Source organism: Dicentrarchus labrax, unplaced genomic scaffold, assembly GCF_905237075.1.
Source record: "Dicentrarchus labrax unplaced genomic scaffold, dlabrax2021, whole genome shotgun sequence".
Lineage (NCBI taxonomy): Eukaryota > Metazoa > Chordata > Actinopteri > Moronidae > Dicentrarchus > Dicentrarchus labrax.
This window is the reverse complement of record NW_026136708.1, coordinates 6065642-6086188: the sequence shown is the minus strand read 5'-3', so window position 1 is coordinate 6086188 and position 20547 is coordinate 6065642. Positions and strand designations below refer to the sequence as shown.

The window sequence follows — 20547 nt, the reverse complement described above, 5'->3', positions numbered from 1 at the left end:
AAAGTGACCAGGGAGTGTATAGCGCATGTTGATTGAACAACAATAAACCCCAAACTCTGCTTTTTTACTCTACCCTTACCTTCAAGCCACTGGCTCCAGTGAGGCAGTAAAGCTAGTCTGACTGAAAGATTGGACTTGAAAGACTGAATTTATTCAATAATTGAGTGAATGATGGTTGGCCTGTTTACAACCTGTTTGATTGTCTGACCACTTTTTTTTGATTGTCTGACCACTTCTATTTTGTTGCCGTCAGACTTCATTGTACCGTTGTTACTGTGTTCCCAGATCTCAGCATTTACTTTGAGTTCACTGTTATCATAAATGGCAGAAATGGTGGCTAAGTTGTAATAAACCATAATTATCCTTCTTCTGTTTGGCCTTTATTGGGGGTTCAAAGTACAGAAGACAGAAACAAAGGAAAGATAATGGAGGACATGTGGTTAAGATCATAGGCAGAGGACCTTCAATAACATACCCCCCAAAACCTTAAAAAAAATTTTTTAAAATTTTTTTTTTTTAAAAAAAAATTTTAAAAAAAAAAAAAAAATATAAAAAAAAAAAAAATTTTTTAAAAAAAAAAAAAAAAAAAAAAAAAAAAAAAAAAAAAAAAATTTTTTAATAATATAATTTTTTTTTTAAAAAAAAAAAAAATACAGCAGCATTTCCATCAGGCTTCTGCAGCTTACCCAAATTCAGTGTGTGTGTGTGTGTGTGTGTGTGTGTGTGTGTGTGTGTGTGTGTTTGTTTGTGGGCGTTAAGTGTATGTGTGTGCTGACTGCTTTGTCTTTCGTGTTCTCTAATTATTCCCCTCCTCTAACAGTGCCCTCTCAGATCTTCTTTTTTTGTCCTCAAATTCCTTTTTGATTGCGTCTCTCATCCTTTCCTGTTTATTGTTCATTGGGTCTGCGCATCTCTCCTACAATCGTGTGTACTTTTGTGACAGCCCACGTTACTGCAGGGGCTTGTCTTTGTTTAGTAAGAGGGTTCCAATTTCCTTATATAACACTCCGAATCCCTGTACTCTTTGATTTTGGATTACATGATCTTTTTGCGTAAGTTTGAATCTTTGAATCAGAGATTTACTAGACCGAGCTAGGCGGAAATTGTGCATCACACTTTGTCGGCGCTGACTGAGGTCCAGGCGTTGTCTCAGATGAATGACCATTGGCCTAACTACTCTGCGTGGGTCTCGGGGGAAAGTGTCTCTCTACGTGTCCTCCATCATTTGTCGTCATAACGAGAACGTCCTTGTGTTCGTTTTCAAACACACAAAGATCTTTGTCCATGCACACAATGTTACAACTCCTGCAACCTGAAACAGACACAATGAGCAGTGCCGTTTCAAAATATCTGCCAATCTTTGTCTTGAAATACAGACAAAACAATTCCTCGCAAGCAAGATAAACCCCACGCGTCCCCGGGGCCAAACATGATTAGCCCTATCTGAGACACAATCTCTGTCGCTCTCAGAGCTCAGACTAAGCTGAGTGTAGGAGCCGCCAGTCTAATTCATCCTTTCAACACCATAAATTTCAGAGCGACCTGATAAATGATGAATTTACTCCCTGGCTTTGTCTGACATCTGAGAGAGAATGGAAGGAGGATAGAGGGAAAGCAAGCTAGAGAAACAGGGCGACATGGGTGAATAGAAAAGAAATGCAGCCACTGAGGGAATACAGAAGCATTTAATGGAGTAGATGACAGGAATAAGTTGACAAAGGGGAGAAAGAGCTGACACATAGACAGATAGACGGGTAGAGAAGAAGAGAAAGGGAATAAAGAGTGAGTGAAAAGTAGATAAATGATACCAGAATTGTGGCTGTAGCTGAAGAGGCCTGATTCAGCCAAGAAGAGCGAGGAGGGCTGATTGCATTGGAGAGAGACAGAGAGAAAGAGAATCACAGGGTGCAGATGAAGAAGCAGAGGATAGCTGAATGGATGGTGGGCTAAAGAGAAAGAGAGGACAGAAAGTAACTTGGGTAGATGAATATACAGCCAGAGAGAGAGAGAAGGAGAGACATGAGAGGAAAGTCAGGTGTAGATTGGAAAGGAGGTGGGTGGTGCAGCATATTCATAACCAGGGGCCGCAACAGCAAGCTATGGAGTTGAGCTGTGGAATGATGATTTTTGGACAGGGCCACAGCATATCAAATGTACTCATCATCCCCAAATGGAGAGAATGCCAGGAGCCTGTCACGGTAGCCATTTTCACAGTTTTGATGCGCTCTCAGCACTGGCCCTGCGATGGAACCCTAGTGAGATTAGTCTGGCAAGCAAACTGAATAGAACGAAGCGACCAACCAGCAGATGACTGTCGCCGTGCCAGTGTTTGTGTTGACTGAATGGCTGCCACCAAAGGGGAGACATTTAGACATTGTTTTGGCTAGGAGGGGGAAAAATGGTTAGGGCATTTATTGGGGCTAAAAGAGACACACAAAAACTGTGTATACACACAAAAACAGCAGCAATTTATAAAAATAATTTTACTTAGTTTTAACGGGTCTGCATTAGCTGAGAATATGAGTGTACCATCTGAAATACTGTGTTATAAGAGGCTGTCCAGTAATGCACATGTAGATGTTTAATTGAGAAAATATCTGCAGATACAGTATGTTGTCAACAGTGTACAGTAGGAATAATGAGGAATTATGTATGTGTGTAGTTGCCATCTCATCTACATGTATGAATACAGATTAAAGCCCCAGAAAACCTGCAACTCTTATTTTTTTCTCACAAAAAAAACCACCCCCCCAAAAAATAACACTGCACAACACTACGCATCATGAGGACTGTGTGGGTTTTCAACAGATTTGACTGACAGTCAACAGAAGCAGGCAACCCCCTTACTGTCAACACATTTTGATTTAGATCTTGACAAAATCTTTATTGGTGCACAAAATTACGTGACGTTGACTTTCCCTAACTGAAGCCCACAAAAACAGAAACTTCCCCTGTCAAATATCCAAAACTGTTAATAACTTTGGTAACTCCTGGCAGCATGGCTAACTGTTTAATTACAGCAGCTACAGTTAGCAGTTAGCAGTAATTTAGCAAGAAGTAAAAGTTGAGACACTCCAGCTGGAGATTTTCTCCTTAAAATATGATCCAGTTTCATGAAAATCAGTGACATAGTTGGTGGCGTGTGATGTAGCGGTGTAAAGTGTTACACACTCTTACAGGAGATCATACCTGTTCAACCAAAGTCACATAGTGTGAGAACAGACATCCGGGGTGCAGAGTGGGAATGATAGAGGCACCATTCTGCCTTTTACAGTACAGTCAGTATGCCATCCAAATAATTTTTTAACTGTTATTTTATGGTAAAAAAGTTGCATAATGGTTGCCTTAAGACAAGAGAAGTTAGACTGTCTGTGCCTGAGATGAATAATATACCATTACAGAAAACAAACAAAACACATACTATCATCGAATTACTATTTTTGTAAGTGCGCAGGGATCTAAGTTGAATGGTATGTATGACCCAAAAACCATTATATAGATTTTAGATTACACCAAAATGGCTCCTTGGCAGTGACAAAACATCAAACACATAATGGTGCTAAATTGCACTTCCCTCTTTGCAGTACTGAAAGGCTGATGAAAAATCTTTGAGGAAATATCTGTCCGTTCAGCTTTGAAGGCAGAGTGATTTTATAATAAACAATAGTGCCTTTATTGGCAAGGTCATCCATTCTGGAGTCACCTTTAGAAATTGAATATCAAATTGACAAACTAGAGAGATTTTTCTCATTAGTTGGACAATTAGCTTGTGGTGTATTCATTACAAGGGGACTGTCACCTCATTAATCACCTAGAACAATGTAAGAGCTATACCTGAGACCACGCCATTAGCAATGCACTGCAAGCTTTTACCTGCTTCTCTCCGTCTCAGACTTGATTTCACTCCTGCTAAGTGACCATTTGAGTGGCGGTTTGTAAGATGCTTCATATTCTCCCTCCCCTGTTATCACCGCCCCACTCCTCAACCTACACCTCCAAACTCTTAACCTTTCCGTCTGTCTGCGGTTTCACATACAACCATCATGCCTCCCTCTGTGGCCCTTGTCCAGAGGAGAGTGTATTTGGCCGCCACCCGAAACCAGCTTGAGATCAAAGGAATGGGGAGGGAGTCCTGCTAGTAGCTGATTAACCTGCTGGCACGCTGCAGACACAGTCCTTTAGCTCCTTGAGCTCCCTTGCAGCCATATTCCTTCCCAGCTGGCTGTAAACTGAGCTCTTGGCTGGTTTTTCTCTAAATACGAAAGGTAGAAAGGAACGATAGAAAGATAGAGCTGAGAGAAGGAGATGAAACGGCGACACGCTTATGGTTAAGTGCTTTGGAGCATAAGTGGCTTAATGAATGGTTTAATGTAATTGTGCCGCGTTCGGCACTTATGTAAAATTTTAATCATCAGGTGAGAACGGTGCAATTTGAAATCAGATATGCAGCAAATAACTGAGCCAAGACAGAACATAAAATAAGCTCTAAAAGATTTGTCGTATAAAGACGAGCATGATATTTTACCCAGAAACGCTATGGCCACACCCTTAGTCAGATCCCCATGAGCGTGTGTGTGTGTGTGTAGGTGTGTGTGTGTGTGTGTGTTTGTGTGTGATGTTGTCAATAGATAGATCACCTGAGAGAATTCTAGCCGCCAAACTAGACACATTTCCAGAAGACCTTTCCTCACAATTTTGAAGCCTTGCCCTTTCACTAGTTATAAGTGATGCTGTACTGGTGCCTTTTTTCCTCCCAATACCTTCCCACCTGGGTATTAAGTGACATCATGGTGTCATTCATAATTCTATACAGGCTTCACAGTCTTTTGTCCTACCTCAAAGTGTTTGAAGACAGAGCTGAACGTCTCAATTCTCAGTGTCGACAGACTCGTGGCACCTCTCAGAGGGAATGCCTCTGTGATTGTCAGACAAAATGTTGCATCCTGGCAAACACGCAACGAGAAATCGCATCATGCCATAAATAATGCAAAGTACATATACAGCATTGCCTGTGAAAGGCGGACTATTATTCATAATTCCCATATACCTGGAAAATGTTAGCCATGGTCTCAGAAGAGTAGAATGTGGCAGCTGGGATGTAGCGCCTTTTCTTTTTCTTTTTTTACCCAAAGGCCTCCCACCATGTCAGTAATGATCTCATTTGTATGCATTGTCCTCCTAAAATCTGTGTCGCTGTGGGACTTCCCTCCCAATAGGTCTGCAGTACTTCAAATTACCACTTCCTTCTCCATCGTTGTCCCGCTCCCCTTGAAAACCTGCTACACAGCTCCTTCCTTCCAAATAAGCTACTAAACTGAATCATTCCTTGGCCCTTGAAATGTAAAAGCAGGTGGTGTCCAGTGGGAGAATTAGTGCACATTAATTACCCCCAATTTGCTTCAGCGAAAGGCAGAAAGTGCATGTCTACCTTTTTAACCACTTGATAGCTTTCCTTTTGACTTTATTATGTAATATGATGAATGTATTACTTAAACTACTTGTTATGTAAAGTGTTTTTTTTGTGTATTTAACCTATTCTTGCAGGTTATTTATCTGTCTTCTCCATGATGTTATGGATATGTGTTGTGCTTTTGATCCATGGATATTATGTTAAATATAGGTGTGGAGTGTGCTATATAAATATGAATTTTAAAAATTTAAACTAAAGCTACTTGAAAAAAAATCATAATAAAGCTTTTATAAATATTTCTAAACAAAGATAAAACTCATTATAAACCACTGTTTAAATGTGTGATGTCTGTTGCTGTTGCCAACTGTTTCAAGCTGTTTGTTAAACTTTCAAACTTTAAAGGCAACAGCGACATTGAGCGCTATCAAATGGCAAATAAGAAAATCCCGTTCAAATATACCCGGCCAGTAGAAGATTGGCTTCAGGAGAAAGGTAAATCTTTATCGAACTTCTAGAATGTTTTTCTTTCTTTTTCTGTCATTTCATCGGCTTGTTCCCTTTCAACCTCTGAGAATGAATAACCACCCCTTAAACCCTTTAAAAAAACAAGGTTAAAAAAAGCGTTGTTTGTTACTTTTTGTTCTTTCATTTGTTTTTGTTGTTTTTTTTTTTTTTTCTTTCCCGTTTTTGTCATTGTCATGTTTTTAAATTTTGTTGAATCATGGTGTCCAGTTAAAGGGACTGGGAAGAGATTTTATAAACAGTGCAACAATAAGATTATAAGTATCAAGTGCTCCTAATCTTTTATTTTTTTTGCAAAATTGACTAAGAGATGGCATTATCTATGCTGCAACAGTAGGCCGATTGTTTTGAGAGGAGAATTAGCTCCCTTGGCTCAAATCCTCCGCAATGTTTGGGAACAAACTAATCAGTGGGCATATCCCCCTGAAAACTTTCCAAACAGCAGGTGCTTTTCCCTGCTGTAAGTTATCTGATTGTAGTTATACACTTCACACACGATAAAATCCTCACTTGTTTGGTGATGGAGCGCTAATTGGAGCCTTTTTGACGGCAAAGCGTCACAGCGAGCCTGCCAAGGTGCGCATAGAGCCGTGCTTTTCAATCACTGAGATTATCCAGTCAGCACCTCGTTTATGTCTAAAACATTTGCGGGGATTAAAAAAAAGTCTGCTCCTCCTCTGCGTATTTAAATTTTCTTAGTCAATATAATATCATTATAAACTGAATTTAAAGTTCATTGCACATAAACATCTTAACCTAATTATAAAGTCCCTTTAACACTCGCTAAAACACAGACAGGTCTGATAAATGCCATTACTGCTGCATGCATGACTCCACACATGCTATTTCATTTTCGCTCCTGTGATATGTCCCTGTCATTCCATGCCCAACGTATTATGTATTGTAATTGTGCCGCAAATATAACAAGCCTGCAATGCTATGTGTCTGTTAATTATACAAATTAGATTTTTAATTATGATCTCCGTATTTTGAAAGTTTAGTGTATTTTTGTTTCATAATTAATGCATGAGCAGTGTGTTTTGACAGTGATATTTAGGCTTCTCTTAATGAAATTTCACCATGACACGTAGTGAGTGTGTATTGCTCATACTTTATCATAATATGTCGAAGCCTGGATACATATTTATTAATCATCTTACCGCATGAGTCTTCGGTTTTGTCCGGAGAATATTAAGAGTGCCTGTGGAACGTGTTCCAGCTCATTTTTCAAACATTTCCCACCTGCATGTGTTTGCTCCCTCACGATAATGCTGCTATAGCTGCATAGTGTCTGTTGTTTTCAGCGTTAGCAGTCTCTTTCAGGGGTGCTTTTTCTTGCCTATCAAAGGGAAAAAGCCTTCCTACTGTAGATAACAGCGCATATAGCTGCAGTCTTGTATAAACAGAAAGGTGGGGTTGTTGAGAACTGATACTGTAATGACTTTTTTCAGTGTAAAAGCATGTTGCATCAATCATTACACTTTTAACCATTTCAACTCCATCCACACTCATTTAATCAAGCAGTAAATCAGTAGTGTTAAAAGACATATTAAGTCTTTGTTGAAGATTTTCCTTTAATGCATCTATCTCGCAGTGAAACTTTAGTTCCTCTTAAAGGTGATGCATGACACAGTTAGAGCTTTTTTATGACAGCTTTATGGGTTTTCCATCATAAAATATTAACACCTGCTTCCCTCCCTACCTCCTGCACCAGGCCGACAGCTGACAATCTTCAACACCCAGGCCACTATCTCTATCGGTGGAAACGACCGGAAGCGACCCTACCAGGGCCAGCTCTCCGGCCTCTACTACAACGGCCTCAAAGTCCTCAACATGGCTGCCGAGGGCCACGTCAATATCAAGGTGAACGGCAGCGTACGGCTGGTGGGTGACGTGCCGACCAGCAGGGGTGCGGCACGCACCACCACTTCGGTGCCGCCGGAGATGTCCACCACCTTTATCGAGACCACCACCACACTCTCCACCACGACCACCCGTAAACAGCGCTCGCCACCCACTATTCAGGTGAGGTTAATGGGAGACAAGGAGCTTGAAAAAAAAAAAAAGAGGGTTAAACATGGATGCCCTTGAAATGTTTGAGAACTACAGCACTCATGCTAACTGAGCTAATGCTAATGTTTTGTGTGTAACCCATATAGTTACACACCTGCCACTGCAAGTCTGGTTAATAGGAAATGTTAAACTTAAGAAATAGTTTTAGATATGTTGGGAAATACTTTTACTGACCAAGATTTAGATGAGAAGATTTGTACCACTCTCTTCTATGTCCATGAAAACAGTTAGCTTGACTCTGTCAGCAAAATCAAAATCCACCTACCGGCACCCTTAAATCTCACTATTGAACGGGAGTGTGCCTATGTTCCCACAGCCCTATGTTCCCACAGCCCTATGTTCCCACAGCCCTATGTTCCCACAGTTCCCACATTTCTAAGATTTTTTTCCAAAATTAGGCCCTATGTTCCAACATTTTCTTTTTCATAAATTTGTATCAGATTTTATCCCCCTTTCTCCCCCTAACCCTAACCACATAGGGCTGTGGGAACTTAGGGCCTAATTTTGAGAAAAATCTTAGAAATGTGGGAACATACGGCTGTGGGACCATTGGGCTGTGGGAACATAGGGCTGACCCCCTATTGAACACATTATTTCTCTCTCTCTTTCTCTTATTATCTCTTATGTTTTTAATCTGTACCAAAAAAATTTGAATAAATGTAAAATGTAAAAACAACAATTCTCCATTTTATGAGGAGTTGTGTGCTAGACTATTTCTTGATTGGGACCAATAACTTCACTTCACCCTGGCCAAGAAGTATTCCTGCACATAAGTCCCTGTTGTAAGTACAGATTAAACAAAGAAGATATCACATTTTATTTAGTGAGCTTTAGAGGTGCAGGTATGCTAAGCTAAACTGGCTGCTGTCTCCAGCTTCGTATTTACTGTTCCCACATGAGAGTGGTAACAATTTTTTTATCTAACGCTAACTAACAAAGTAAACAAGCATACTCCCCAAAATGTCAAACTACTCGATTGTTTACCATCCGGAGTGTTGTGTAGTGCGACGTTCAATTGCAATTTCCTCGTAGGAGGTATAGATACCTGCTTTCCACAACCTGAGTCTGTGGGCTTAATGTTTTGTTTTCTTGATAATCAGGTTTAAAAATGTGACAAAGTGAAATGCTAAAAAAAAAAAAAGTCCTCTTGTTCCTCCTCCACTATTTCATGTGTGACTTTTTTGTGACTGTGTGTGGGTGGATTGTAGCCGCGATGCTTTTTTCCCTGCTTGATCAGTCAAGGTCAGGATACTGTATTTCTCATTCTATCAGGGATTGAAGTGCTGCTGTTCACTGAGGTGTGCAAAGCCGGCCTTGCCACCGCTCCCATTCTCTACATTTCTCTCTTTTTCTTTGTCTCTCTCTTTCCGTCTCTGTCCGTCTCCATCCGTCACTCACCCAATCCAGCCTAACAGAGGCCTTTCTCCAATACGTCCTGAGTCCAAGCCAATGAATGTCACTGCCGTGCCAAAAAAGTAATCACGCCGAGCAGTCCTTTGACACCCAGAGGACAAATTCAGCCATTCGTTGTTCATATTAAAGCAATAACTCTCCCTCAGGGGTGAGACGGGGCTGGGGGAGAGGTTGGTCGGTGTACGACAGACAGGGGACCACTGTTATCAGCCTCTTCACCTCAACTAGAGATTGCCTAGCGTGCAGTGATGATGGCCCTTCATGTCAGTGCTGACTCTTGTATGTCTCTGTCAGTGCCTGTGTGGTGGGAGATCCAGAGTCAGAGCTGTTAGAAAACCGCTAAATACCCTGTGATTTGGACAAAAGTGACAAAGAATGACACAGTGTCAAGCCTTCATATGTGGAGTGTGCAGGTCTGGAGCAAAACCGAGGCAGTCATTATCCATTCTTTCTAAGTGTAGCATCAATAATCTGCAATGATGATGATGGTGACTGAGCTGAGATACATTACACCACCGTCTACAGCAGCATCAACAAGGTCACATCAGATAAAGAGTGGCATCGCTGGGAAAATGGCATTTTGTGTCATAGGCTATTAATATCCAGGGAAGTCAATAAAGTTCTATGTGCTATGAAAGAGCTTTTATACAAAGCACTCTCCTTTTCAAGGTTAAATAATGAAGCTATACCTCTTTTGTCAATACCCAGAATGCAACTGTTAGGTGGCAGATGATGCTCTTTGGTAACTTAACAATAAAAATGTCTGGTTTTTTTTACCCTCACTAACTTTTCACTTTACTCCTGTATTCCTTCTGAAAGCAAGCCTTGTTCATTCTTCTTCCTCAACCTCCCATGGCAGTGTCTGCTTTGATTCACACCGCTGTGTCACAGAATTTCATTTGCCAAGGCCTTTAATTTTGCTGTTCCCTAGCTGGCTGTCAAATACCGTGGTGTGAGAGGTAAGGAGAGGACCTGTACCAGTTTGGCAGATTTCTCCGCCCCTCAGGGTAGTATAGGGGAGTTGAGGGAGTTGAGCTATCATTAGTGATGTACTGCAGTGCTGAAAGAGAGCTATAGGTATCTGACACGGTGCTGGACTCGAGCGCAGCTGTTTTAGGAGTAAGGTGTGTGTGCGCACATGTAGGCTAAAATGTGTGTTTTGGTACCTTCTCGCACATCTATTTTTGGTCCACTTCACCAACACTAGCTATTTCTTTTTCAGAGGTGAAAAGTGACAAATCCCTCGACAACTCAGGATCAACAGAATGAGGCACGGGTGGGAAGTGGAGAGAACCAATCTCACGCTTAATTAATGATAGCTCCACTGGGGACGAACCAACATGACAGACACGTTTCATTTTCTTTTTCTCTCTCTGTCACTGTGTTACTAGGCTGCTCTGTAGGTCGTGTGGTCCACTGGGGGGAGATGAAGACATGCGTAGACAAGAAAAAGATTTCACTTCAGCTGAACCCAAAGACAGGCTGAATCAAGTTGAAAAATAGTATTCGGGTTTTAGTCTTTTCAGATTTAGTACTGAGAGATTTTCAGTTGGCAAAGGTACGTAGCAGTACAGCCAAATTTGTAATCTACTTGTCTATGAAATAAAGTCCAATCCTGCCCGAGCCTCAGAGTATAAGGTAGAAATGATCTGTAACAGTAATTTTTGCCACGTCATATCCCCTTTTCATGAAGATTGTAAATGGTCTGAGACCAGGCGTCAGATACGTCAACAAGCAGGCTCATTCGGAAGATGACGCCCACTGCCCGCCCACAATCTTCAAAGCAGACTCATCATTCTGTGTTTCATCCATTTAGCAGCCGAACCTCTCTTTGATCATGTGCATCAGAGGGTGGGGTGACTAAAGCCAACTATGTTAGCTTTAGCTTCATGCCTTTGACTCTTCTCCATAGCTGTGGTAATGCATACAGACAATTCTGTATGTAAGATATTCACATTTAATATCTGCTGTTTATCATGCAGAAGTACACCGTGAACAAATTTCACACACTCCAGAAATCCCTTTACATTTCTCCATCATAAATATTAATTAGTTCTTTATTCACTTGGCAAGACAAGTACATAAGGTCTAGGAAAGGAGCCAGTCAAGAACAGTCAATATATATAAAGAAGAAGAATGAAATAATTGTCCTGTTTACTTTAAGCTGTGTTTTAGTCTCATACAAACCCCTGCCTGCTTTTATCAAGCAAATAGTTCTCTGCTAAAGAATACATTCCATTGGCTGTCTGAGCTCCAGTGTTCATAAGTGGTTTGTGCTGAAATTTAAATGGATTGACAATTATTTTGGAAGTTGTGCATAATTAAAATTTCACTAGTAGCTTGTAGCTTGAAAAAACAGTAAGAAGGATGGGATATGATCTCTTACTTTACCAATTTGACACATCAAAGTCTTGTGGAGTACTACCACGGATGTGAAAAAAAGTTTTATAAAGCTTTTTGCAGCTCCACAGGGTGCTGTGCAAATTCGGATAAATAGCTTAAAGTGATTTCACTTGAGGCAACTTCGGCTGGGTCTGAAGACTATAAGTTTGAAAATGGAAAAAAAATCTGGGGTGCAATGCTACTCTTTTGCTCTGTACCCTGTTGTCAAAAAGCTAAGTGAGTCAAAGTGATGGACGCTGAAACTTGTATTCTCAACCATTTCTGCATTAGAACCCCTCAGAAAGAAGCAATGTCTTGAGCCCCATGGTTTCTCATTGCATATGTCAGTGAGTGTCATATTTCTTATCCTGTTAGTCTTCTCTGGACCCCTTCAATTGATCTTGTGGCACTTTTAAGGGGTTCAATTCAATGTTTTGAATTAAGACTCGATTTTGGGTTGGGAATAGACCTGTGTGTTTACAAAGTCAAGATGCAGTTGGAAAAACACATGAAATGTTCTTGTAGGATTGCTAATGTTATTTCGCAATTCCTCACTGCAGATTTATTCATAAACCCCATTCAGTCCTGTTGATTATCAATCCAGGGGATAGGCTGTAGATTTGTTTTCTTTCAATTACTCATACTAGTAACCTAGAATGTTTGAAAACTCCTGATGATTAATTACAACAACACTGAAATTCATTTAGGGACTAGGGGAGAAAAAAAAAACACATTGAAGTGAAACAGGTACAGCTTGTTGCGTGGCTACCTTAGCCCTTCAGCTCTGCAGAATTCTGGTTGAACCAAAGAATGTATTTAACACTTGCAAGTTTGATGTTGGTAGTCATTTTGGGACCACTCATTTATGCTAGGCTCTCTATCATGGGAGATCAACGTCCCTCGTTCTCAATTAACTTGCGCTGGCCTGAGATGTTTGGGAACAATTAGAGAAGGAGGCTGCAATCTAGAGTACCATGGGGGAAAACAGCTGAGGGAGAGACACTGAAAGTGATTTGCATAGTTGCCGTATTAAAGAAATTGCTCGCGTCCATCATCTTCAACTGGCCTGGTGCTCAGGAGACGGGAAAATGAGAGGTAAATTGTTTGCAGTTTAATTGGGCTTCTTCTGCCGAGAAGCGGGAAAATAATGCCCTATCGATGCGCTTGGATACACATTGCCTGATGACAATAATATTAGGTCGAATCGACATGGATTCTTCTTTGTTCACAGTGTGATTTCTGTTTTTTCAAATTATATCCAAGGTGTTTTGATAGATAGTGTGAGGTGGAGAGTTTATAGAGACTGGACAACGTAAAGCAAAGGTCATGAACCAGAATCAACAAACACCGTTGCGAGATAAGATTTTGCGCACTAAGCTACCGTGATGCCCACTTTCTTTTTCTCACTGTTTTCCTCGACTTGCTTCTTTCACTCTGTCTATCTAAAGTACATCAAGGATGTTGCTTAACGCCTGGGGATATATGATAATCACTGATTTATTCTCTCTTCAAGAGATAGCGAGGAAGGCGCTGTGCAGCATGCTGCGTGCCTCCACGTGGTAGTCTGCTAGATGATGTTTGATGAGTGTGTTCATCAGCGTGTTGATCTGCTCGTGTGTACGCGCACAGGTGTGTGTTCGTGCGAGCACAGGTGCATGAGTGTGTGTAGGCGGCTCTGCTCCACTTCTCCACCTGCTGTCAGTGGTCTTTTCTTTGCAGTTAGTTAGTCTTTGTGATCACCGTCCCTCACAACCAGATATGCCAGTAATTGTGTAAAGGTCAAACCAGTTTGCAGGTATTGCTTGGGATGCTTTCTTTATTCCTTCCTTTTTTTCTCTGTCTTCATCAGGATCCATCTTTCTACTTCTTATTCTGTGTGCCCTGCTAGGCACCCTGGCTCCCAGTGAATTCTGGGAGATGAATGCTGGAGGTCCGCTATTTGCTCAGTAGGTCCAATTAGGAGACAGGAGACTGATGGGGGACCCTGCTGGTGTGCATGGCTTGTTAAAGGGATAGACACACACACATGCACACACACTTTTTGTGCTAGGATATCTTAATCGCTGTCTCACACGTCTGCACACAGGCACAACCGAATTAAGCTACCGTTACTTGCGTATATTTGTGCACACACATCCACATAAATCTGTCAGCCCTGTTCCTGCTACATCCACTCCCATTGTCAGAGAACACAAGCACAATATCAGAGGATTTTCAGTGTGTGGTGCCAAATAGTTTCCCCCCTACCATCAACATGACAAACTCATTCCAGCACTGTCATGGATTGTCTGTCTTCTCTGTCAACGGAATGTGTGCGCAACATTCGGTTGTGACTTTCTTTATGAATTTTTCATGTCACTTGGGGTGCAAGAGAATATGTACAAGAAGCCATTTCCATTAGGCTTCACGGTGTGAACGTGTTTGTAGATGTTTGCAATTTCTTGACTGTCATGTGTTTGTTTCTTGTGTGTGTGTGTGTGTGTGTGTGTGTGTGTGTGTGTGTGTGTGTGTGTGTTTGGGGCAGTTTGTCTCTCAGTGTGTGAGAACCAGCAGCTAGCTCCAGGGGTTTTGAACCACAGGGGTTTTTGTAATGGATGTCCCCCATGCCTCACAACACAGCTTATATAGATCCTCCGGGAGTGTGTGTGTGTGTGTGTGTGTGTGTGTGTGTGTGTGTGTGTGTGTGTGTGTGTGTGTGTGTGTGTGTGTGTGTGTGTGTGTAAACCTGCTGTCTTGTCAGCCTCTGCTGTCACGGCAGGGCATTCACACACCAAGGGGCAAGCCAACAACACACATCAATTACACAAACACACACACACTGTGCAGCAGTTTGTTTCTGATCTGACCGGCAGGACATCAGCACATACTCTGGGTGGTATACAGGCTCACCTCATGTTGTGTTGCCTCCAGGGATGGCTGACTGGTTATAACACGACACACATGTCCAACTAATATCTCAACCTCACAACTGACACCACGACGTAACATTACCAGCCTAAAAACACTGGTAGTGCTTATGAACAGCATTTCTGCAAATGATTAAATGCAATTAACTTGAACAGATCACATTAGTCAGGATAATTTAAATGCCTTCTAATTATACAGTATATCTGTGAGTTTGAACAATTGTGGATTTAAAAAAAAAACATCCCAGATGTTATTCAAGTTATTCTCAAATCCAGATTCTTCCTCTTCCAGTACAGATGTCATCTATCCCCAAGCACATGCCAGTAGACTTGCATGGATTATCAAAGTGGAACAGTCGGTATTAAATCCTGTGCCAAGCCATTTTAAAAAGTTGCGAGGTTGCTGTGAGATCCCACACTCTTGGTGGTGTTTAATTAGCTTTTTTCCAGCACAACGGTTCTGGGAACAAAACTATTATAGTTAAACTTCTAGTGCCAGCATTTTCTTCTTTAACTTTGTACGTTAGTTTATAGCACACAGGAAGTCAATGCCTTTTCTGTTTAAAAAAAAAAAAAATTATTTGCTTCTGCATCACTCTCTTCTTCTCAGGTTTATGCTAGATTTTCGTTTTTGTTCTGCTGCCTTAAATGAATATTAACATTTTGGAAAGATAAATGTTCATTTTAATTTTCTTTATCTGTGTGCAACACAGAGATAACTTTGTGTAGCTCTAGCTTAACCTAGCACAAAGACTGGGACTGGGGGGAACATTTAGCTCCATCAAATGCCCATTTATACAACCCCACATGTTGTTTGTGTGTATTCAACATGTTTAACGAGACTAACAGCTGGGCACATTCAACCTGACTGCGCCAGATGTTTTGCTACACAGAACCATCTGGTAAGTCATCATCGAAAACTGTTTGGAAAACGCAGGCTGTTCAAAAAATACTCGGCAGGTGATTGGATGAACCACGTGTCTATCAGCGTCTATCATGGGCCAACTTCAACCAATCAGATCAAGCAACCATATAACGTAGTACAGAGAAGAGCTGAGAAAAGCCTTCAGGGCCGATCTTTGGTCTTCTTTCAATGAAGAAATACTGTCTGTTGTGATATCACTGATGCTAGCAGCATTTAACCCAGCCACTTTAGCAGCCGCCATTGTTGTTTTTGGGCAAACGGTCACTGCTGCCATAGGCTATCACACATACCAGCATTAAACCAGCTTGTGGCTCATGCCTTAGCTTCCAGTAGTTCCTCAAAGGATTCTGACTGGTCCGTAGATTGGGACACAAGCACATAGCTTGAAGCCTGGCAAGGTGGATTCTCGTGTGCTTTTGTGATCTTGTATGTCCACCTGTGAATATTTACTGCTTGCAGCAACAAGACATCCTTACATTAAGTAAGTAGCTTCAAACACTTCAAACCCAGCAGGACGCGTGATGGCAGCATCTCCCACGCACACTAGTTTAAACATAAATGTAAAAAAGGTTTGTTGTTTACCCGAGAGAGCGAGAGCGCTCTGTGAAAAGACACTGCGGTACATTTTTAGAGATGCTGACATAAGTATTTTTGCTTTTATTTTACTTTTTTGCCTTTGTCAAATTCTAGCTGCTTTGTGCTGCTTCTCATCTTTGTGCCTAGCTAGTTTAAAGATGTCACAGAGATGAACACAACACAGGAGTGGAATTATCATTGATTATTTAATCTAACTTTCTATCAGACTTTTACCACAATTTTGACATACAACCCCATCAAATGAAGCTCCCTGAGCTGTGTACTGTATGTAATAATAAATCATATATTCAGGTGTGTTTGAGGCGCAGCGCTCACAGACCTGGTGACTTATTCCACAGTGGCAGTAATGAATCTCTGTAGACGACTGCACTGTGAATATATTTTCTGCCAGCTTACAGTATGCACTCTGAGTGTGTGAATTCTGTATGTGAGCGAGAAAGAGGAAGAGACTATGTCCTTGCGAGAATATTCACAGATCTTTATATGCATTACTGTCTCTGTGTGCACAGAATGCACCATGTGTCTGCTAGAGTCAATATGATTTAATTAAATATGTATCAGACAGACACAGCCTTTGATGTTCCACAGCAATAATGTGTTCTGTTTCATTGCTCAGCTGAGCTGTTAGCAAGGCCCAGTAATGTTTCTCCTGTGTGTCCACAGAGAGTTTCTGCAAACTACAACGAAACCTGTTGCTCTTAACAGCAGGAGTGGAGGATAATTGTAAGGCTCCATCCACATCTGTGTGCATGTGTGGTTAGTCATCCTCATATGTGTGTAAGCATGTTGGAGCCTCTGACGTACAGTACATTTTAAATCATTTCTCTATTGGTTAGTGATTACGTTTCAACTTTCATCTTCTAAAAAGAGACTAAATCGAATGCTTAATTTGGTTTGTGCTCATTAGGAAGTGAACCCAAATGGGACCCCCCGGCTAATTTTGGAGACGTAAAGCTGCCAGCATCAGCCATTACATAACGCCTGCATTGATTTGGTATTACGGCCTTGAAGTCATAATAGCCTTTGACTGTGAGAAATACTGCAATATTGAAATGGATTGAAAAGGGAGATCAAAATGTAGTCCACAAGGAGAGAGTGCAAGGTCCAATTTCAGCTGCTTGTTTCAGACTTCACACATTCTCAATAGAAAGCCAATAGTTTTCCCAGTTGAACATATTGTCTTACTCATTGATTGTATTGTTGCAATTAGTGAGGTCAAGTCAGGTTTATTTATAAGGCTGTCACAAAAGGGTCCGGAACAACAGTACAAACACAAGCATTCCTAGATTTTAGCTAATCAACAGCTGTGCACAGTGGATAATGCATAATTATGGCAGAATACCATTAGAACAACATTGTTTTATATCTATTAAGTTATTGAACTCACTGGTGTTCTCCATTGGAGGCAAGGAAGGGCACAATTCATTCTAATAAGCTTGGATGAAACTGTTTCATAAATCCAACTCAGAACTCAATGAAGATGTTAGAAGAGATCTGTGGTGCTCACTGCCAGAAACGTATATGAAGAATCAAATAATAAACAGGAACAAAGAGATCATCTAGCAGCACTTTGTAGTCCAACGATGAGTACAGAATCTGACACAAGTACAGATGTGTTGCTGTTTGTTCCTCTGTTAAATTAGCTTGTTGCAGAGTTCTCTTGTTATCTTGGATTCAAGCCCAGTATGAGTAATGTGTCAGATTCACTGGTTCTAACCTTCCCAATGTGAATATTTCCTGTTTGTAATGTTTGATAGTAAACTGAATATGTTTGAGTTTTGGTTAATGATCAAAAGTGAAAGAGACATGCCAATTTAATGTGCCATTATTATGATGGGTCATGTGATTTGGATTTTTCACTATTTTCTGGAATTTTAATGCCCCAGCAATTAACCATGAGAAGATGAATATTCGAGAAAATAATCTGCAGAATTAGGAAATCAAAATAATCGCTAGTTGCAGCCATACTTAAAAATGAAATGGAAGATGCAACATGAAAATAACTTTAAAGTACGAAAAGATCCTAATTAAGTTAAGTGTTTTTCAGCATTATGAAAGTGATTTTATAGAATAAACCTGATTTACTCTGGTAATCCTGGTTTAACTGGTAATCTTGCTTTATGAAACTCACTCTGCTGGTCTCCAAGAAGCAGTACTGTTACCTTCATTTTGCTTAGAGGACCAGTCTCTGCCAGTGTCTTGTGATCCTCGGTGAAATGGACCTTTTTCCATTCCTTTCCTGTCCTGGACCCCCCCCCCCGTCCCCCTACGCTCTCATCTTCTCTGTGCCTCTTCTTTGGTCACGGCTTTCAGCGCAGCTCGCCACCACATCCACATGAATTCCTCACTTCCTCTTTGAAGGGAGAACCACAAACGGTAACACAAACCATAACTCAGAGCTGTAATCGCTGCTCCAATTTCACTTGAGGATGGCACCGACTTGCACAGAGAGAGGATATGTCCTCCCATCTCTTGTCTGCTTACCTAGCACGTACCTCTCTGCCCCCGCCAGCCCCCCTCCAATCTTTAAGCTATTCCGTCTGTGTGTGTGTACATACATGTATGTGTGGTGAGTCTGTCACAGGGCTTCCCTGATGACCTTGTACACTGCGGCAGGGGGGTGATTAAGGATCAGGGCCAAAGACCATTTCCTTTTCCATGGGAAGATGAATGACCCTGTTTGAAAGTGGCTGCCTATGGCCTCAGGGCAATTAGAGTTTGCTGTGAGCCAGCAACCCTCACTGCTCTGTGTACAAAGGCAGGTCCTTGAGAAAAAGAGAAATACTCGGCACATAACCCATTCTGCTGAAACCAACTCAGCACGGTGATGGTGAACAAATTAAATGCATTTTCTTTTTCTTTTTTTCCTCCCTTTTTCCAGCTGTTTTCCCTCCTGCACGCCTCACCTGCCTCTCCTGCCCTCTTTCCATTTCTCTATAAGCCTGGAAAAAAAAAAAAATGTGCTGACTTCAGAAGGCCACTCAGAAAGGCCCACCGAGGGTGCTCATTCGAAATATCAATATTTGATCTAGGAAATCATTTAGCATGTGGCTTTGGCCCTACAAGTTGATTCTGGAGCTCATTTCAGTGTAATTTATCCACTATATTGAAAGAGAGGGTTAACAGCGGGACTTCCAGCTTTCTTATGCTTGTGTTTGCTTTCATCCTTCAACACTATTGTCACTAATGAAGATTAAACATTGTGATCAAATGTTTTATTAGAATCACCACTGTGAGTTATTTTCAACATGCTTGTGTGCTGTCATTTCACCCACCCCTTCATTCAACCCCTAGTTTTTTGGGTTTTTCTCTGATAATACATCTTATCTGTCACAGAGCAGGGAGCATGAGCAAAAAGAGTTGTGGCAGCCTATTGATAGGGATATGGCCTGGTGCCATTGATTCCTCTTGTAATACAAGCCTCTCCCTTGTCGGCCTGTCAAAGCCCAGATCGGACACGATAACGCGCACATCAGACAGCCGTCAATAGAAAGGCGAAGCTTCCGCCGTGGAGATGACTATCTTATTTTGGTTCGAGGGGCCGGTGGAGCAGAGGAATGGGAATTAGTGAGATAGCGAGAAAGAGGAGATGGGAGTGGGAGTCAGTCTGACCTCTGATTTCTGTCGCTTTCTGGGCCCATTTCTCAACCTGAAAAATAGCCTGCGCTACGTATTCCCGCCTTAACATGCGTGAAAAATATATATGTCCAAGGTGACCAAGGAGCACCTGAGGGAAGAAGAAGTTGCTTTGAATGGTGTGTCTTTGATTTGCCCTTGCCTCCACGTCGTCACTTTGATCTCTGGACATGCAACCACATTGGATATCCATGGCAACTGACTGCCAGGATGAGGTGCTCCAGGAAAATTGATTTGTTTAGGGTTTATTCCCATCAGTACAAAAAAAAAATCTGCTTTAGCCATTGGGCACTCTGGCATTGTAAATAAACCAAATTGGGTTTGATAGCGGGGATTGTAATGTGGATCTATAGTGTTGTGTCTCTTTCCTTATACTCAAAAGGCTTTGTTTCTCAGTGTTTCCTTCACCCTCTGGGCACAAAACATGTGAAGGTCATTTGTTATGATAAGACGGTGGTGTGTTCAGGAGCATCCTCCAGCCTCCCTCACTAATGATAGACTCAGTGTACTGTACTTAAGCATGTGCGCTTAGTTTCCCCTCGCCCGCCTCTCTAAGACACAGCACCGTTCATGCTCATATTTCATGTCATGTTTGTAACCCGGGGGCCATGGCTGCGTTTTAGCCTTTACACTGCTTTTACTGACCCAGGGGAAAACTATAGACAGTGGTAGAGTACATAATG

The 20547-nt window shown here is 41.4% G+C and overlaps 1 protein-coding gene across 9 annotated transcripts in view; it reads left to right on the top strand.

Moving 5' to 3' along the window:
• The window catches only part of nrxn3b (neurexin 3b), a 279282-nt gene that overhangs the window by 239681 nt on the left and 19054 nt on the right, over positions 1-20547 (top strand). For all 9 annotated transcript variants that reach the window (XM_051408679.1, XM_051408673.1, XM_051408671.1 and 6 more), the window contains 2 exons: positions 5813-5902; positions 7647-7957. In XM_051408679.1, the coding sequence (XP_051264639.1) occupies positions 5813-5902; positions 7647-7957 (401 nt within the window). The remainder of the gene's footprint in view (positions 1-5812; positions 5903-7646; positions 7958-20547) is intronic.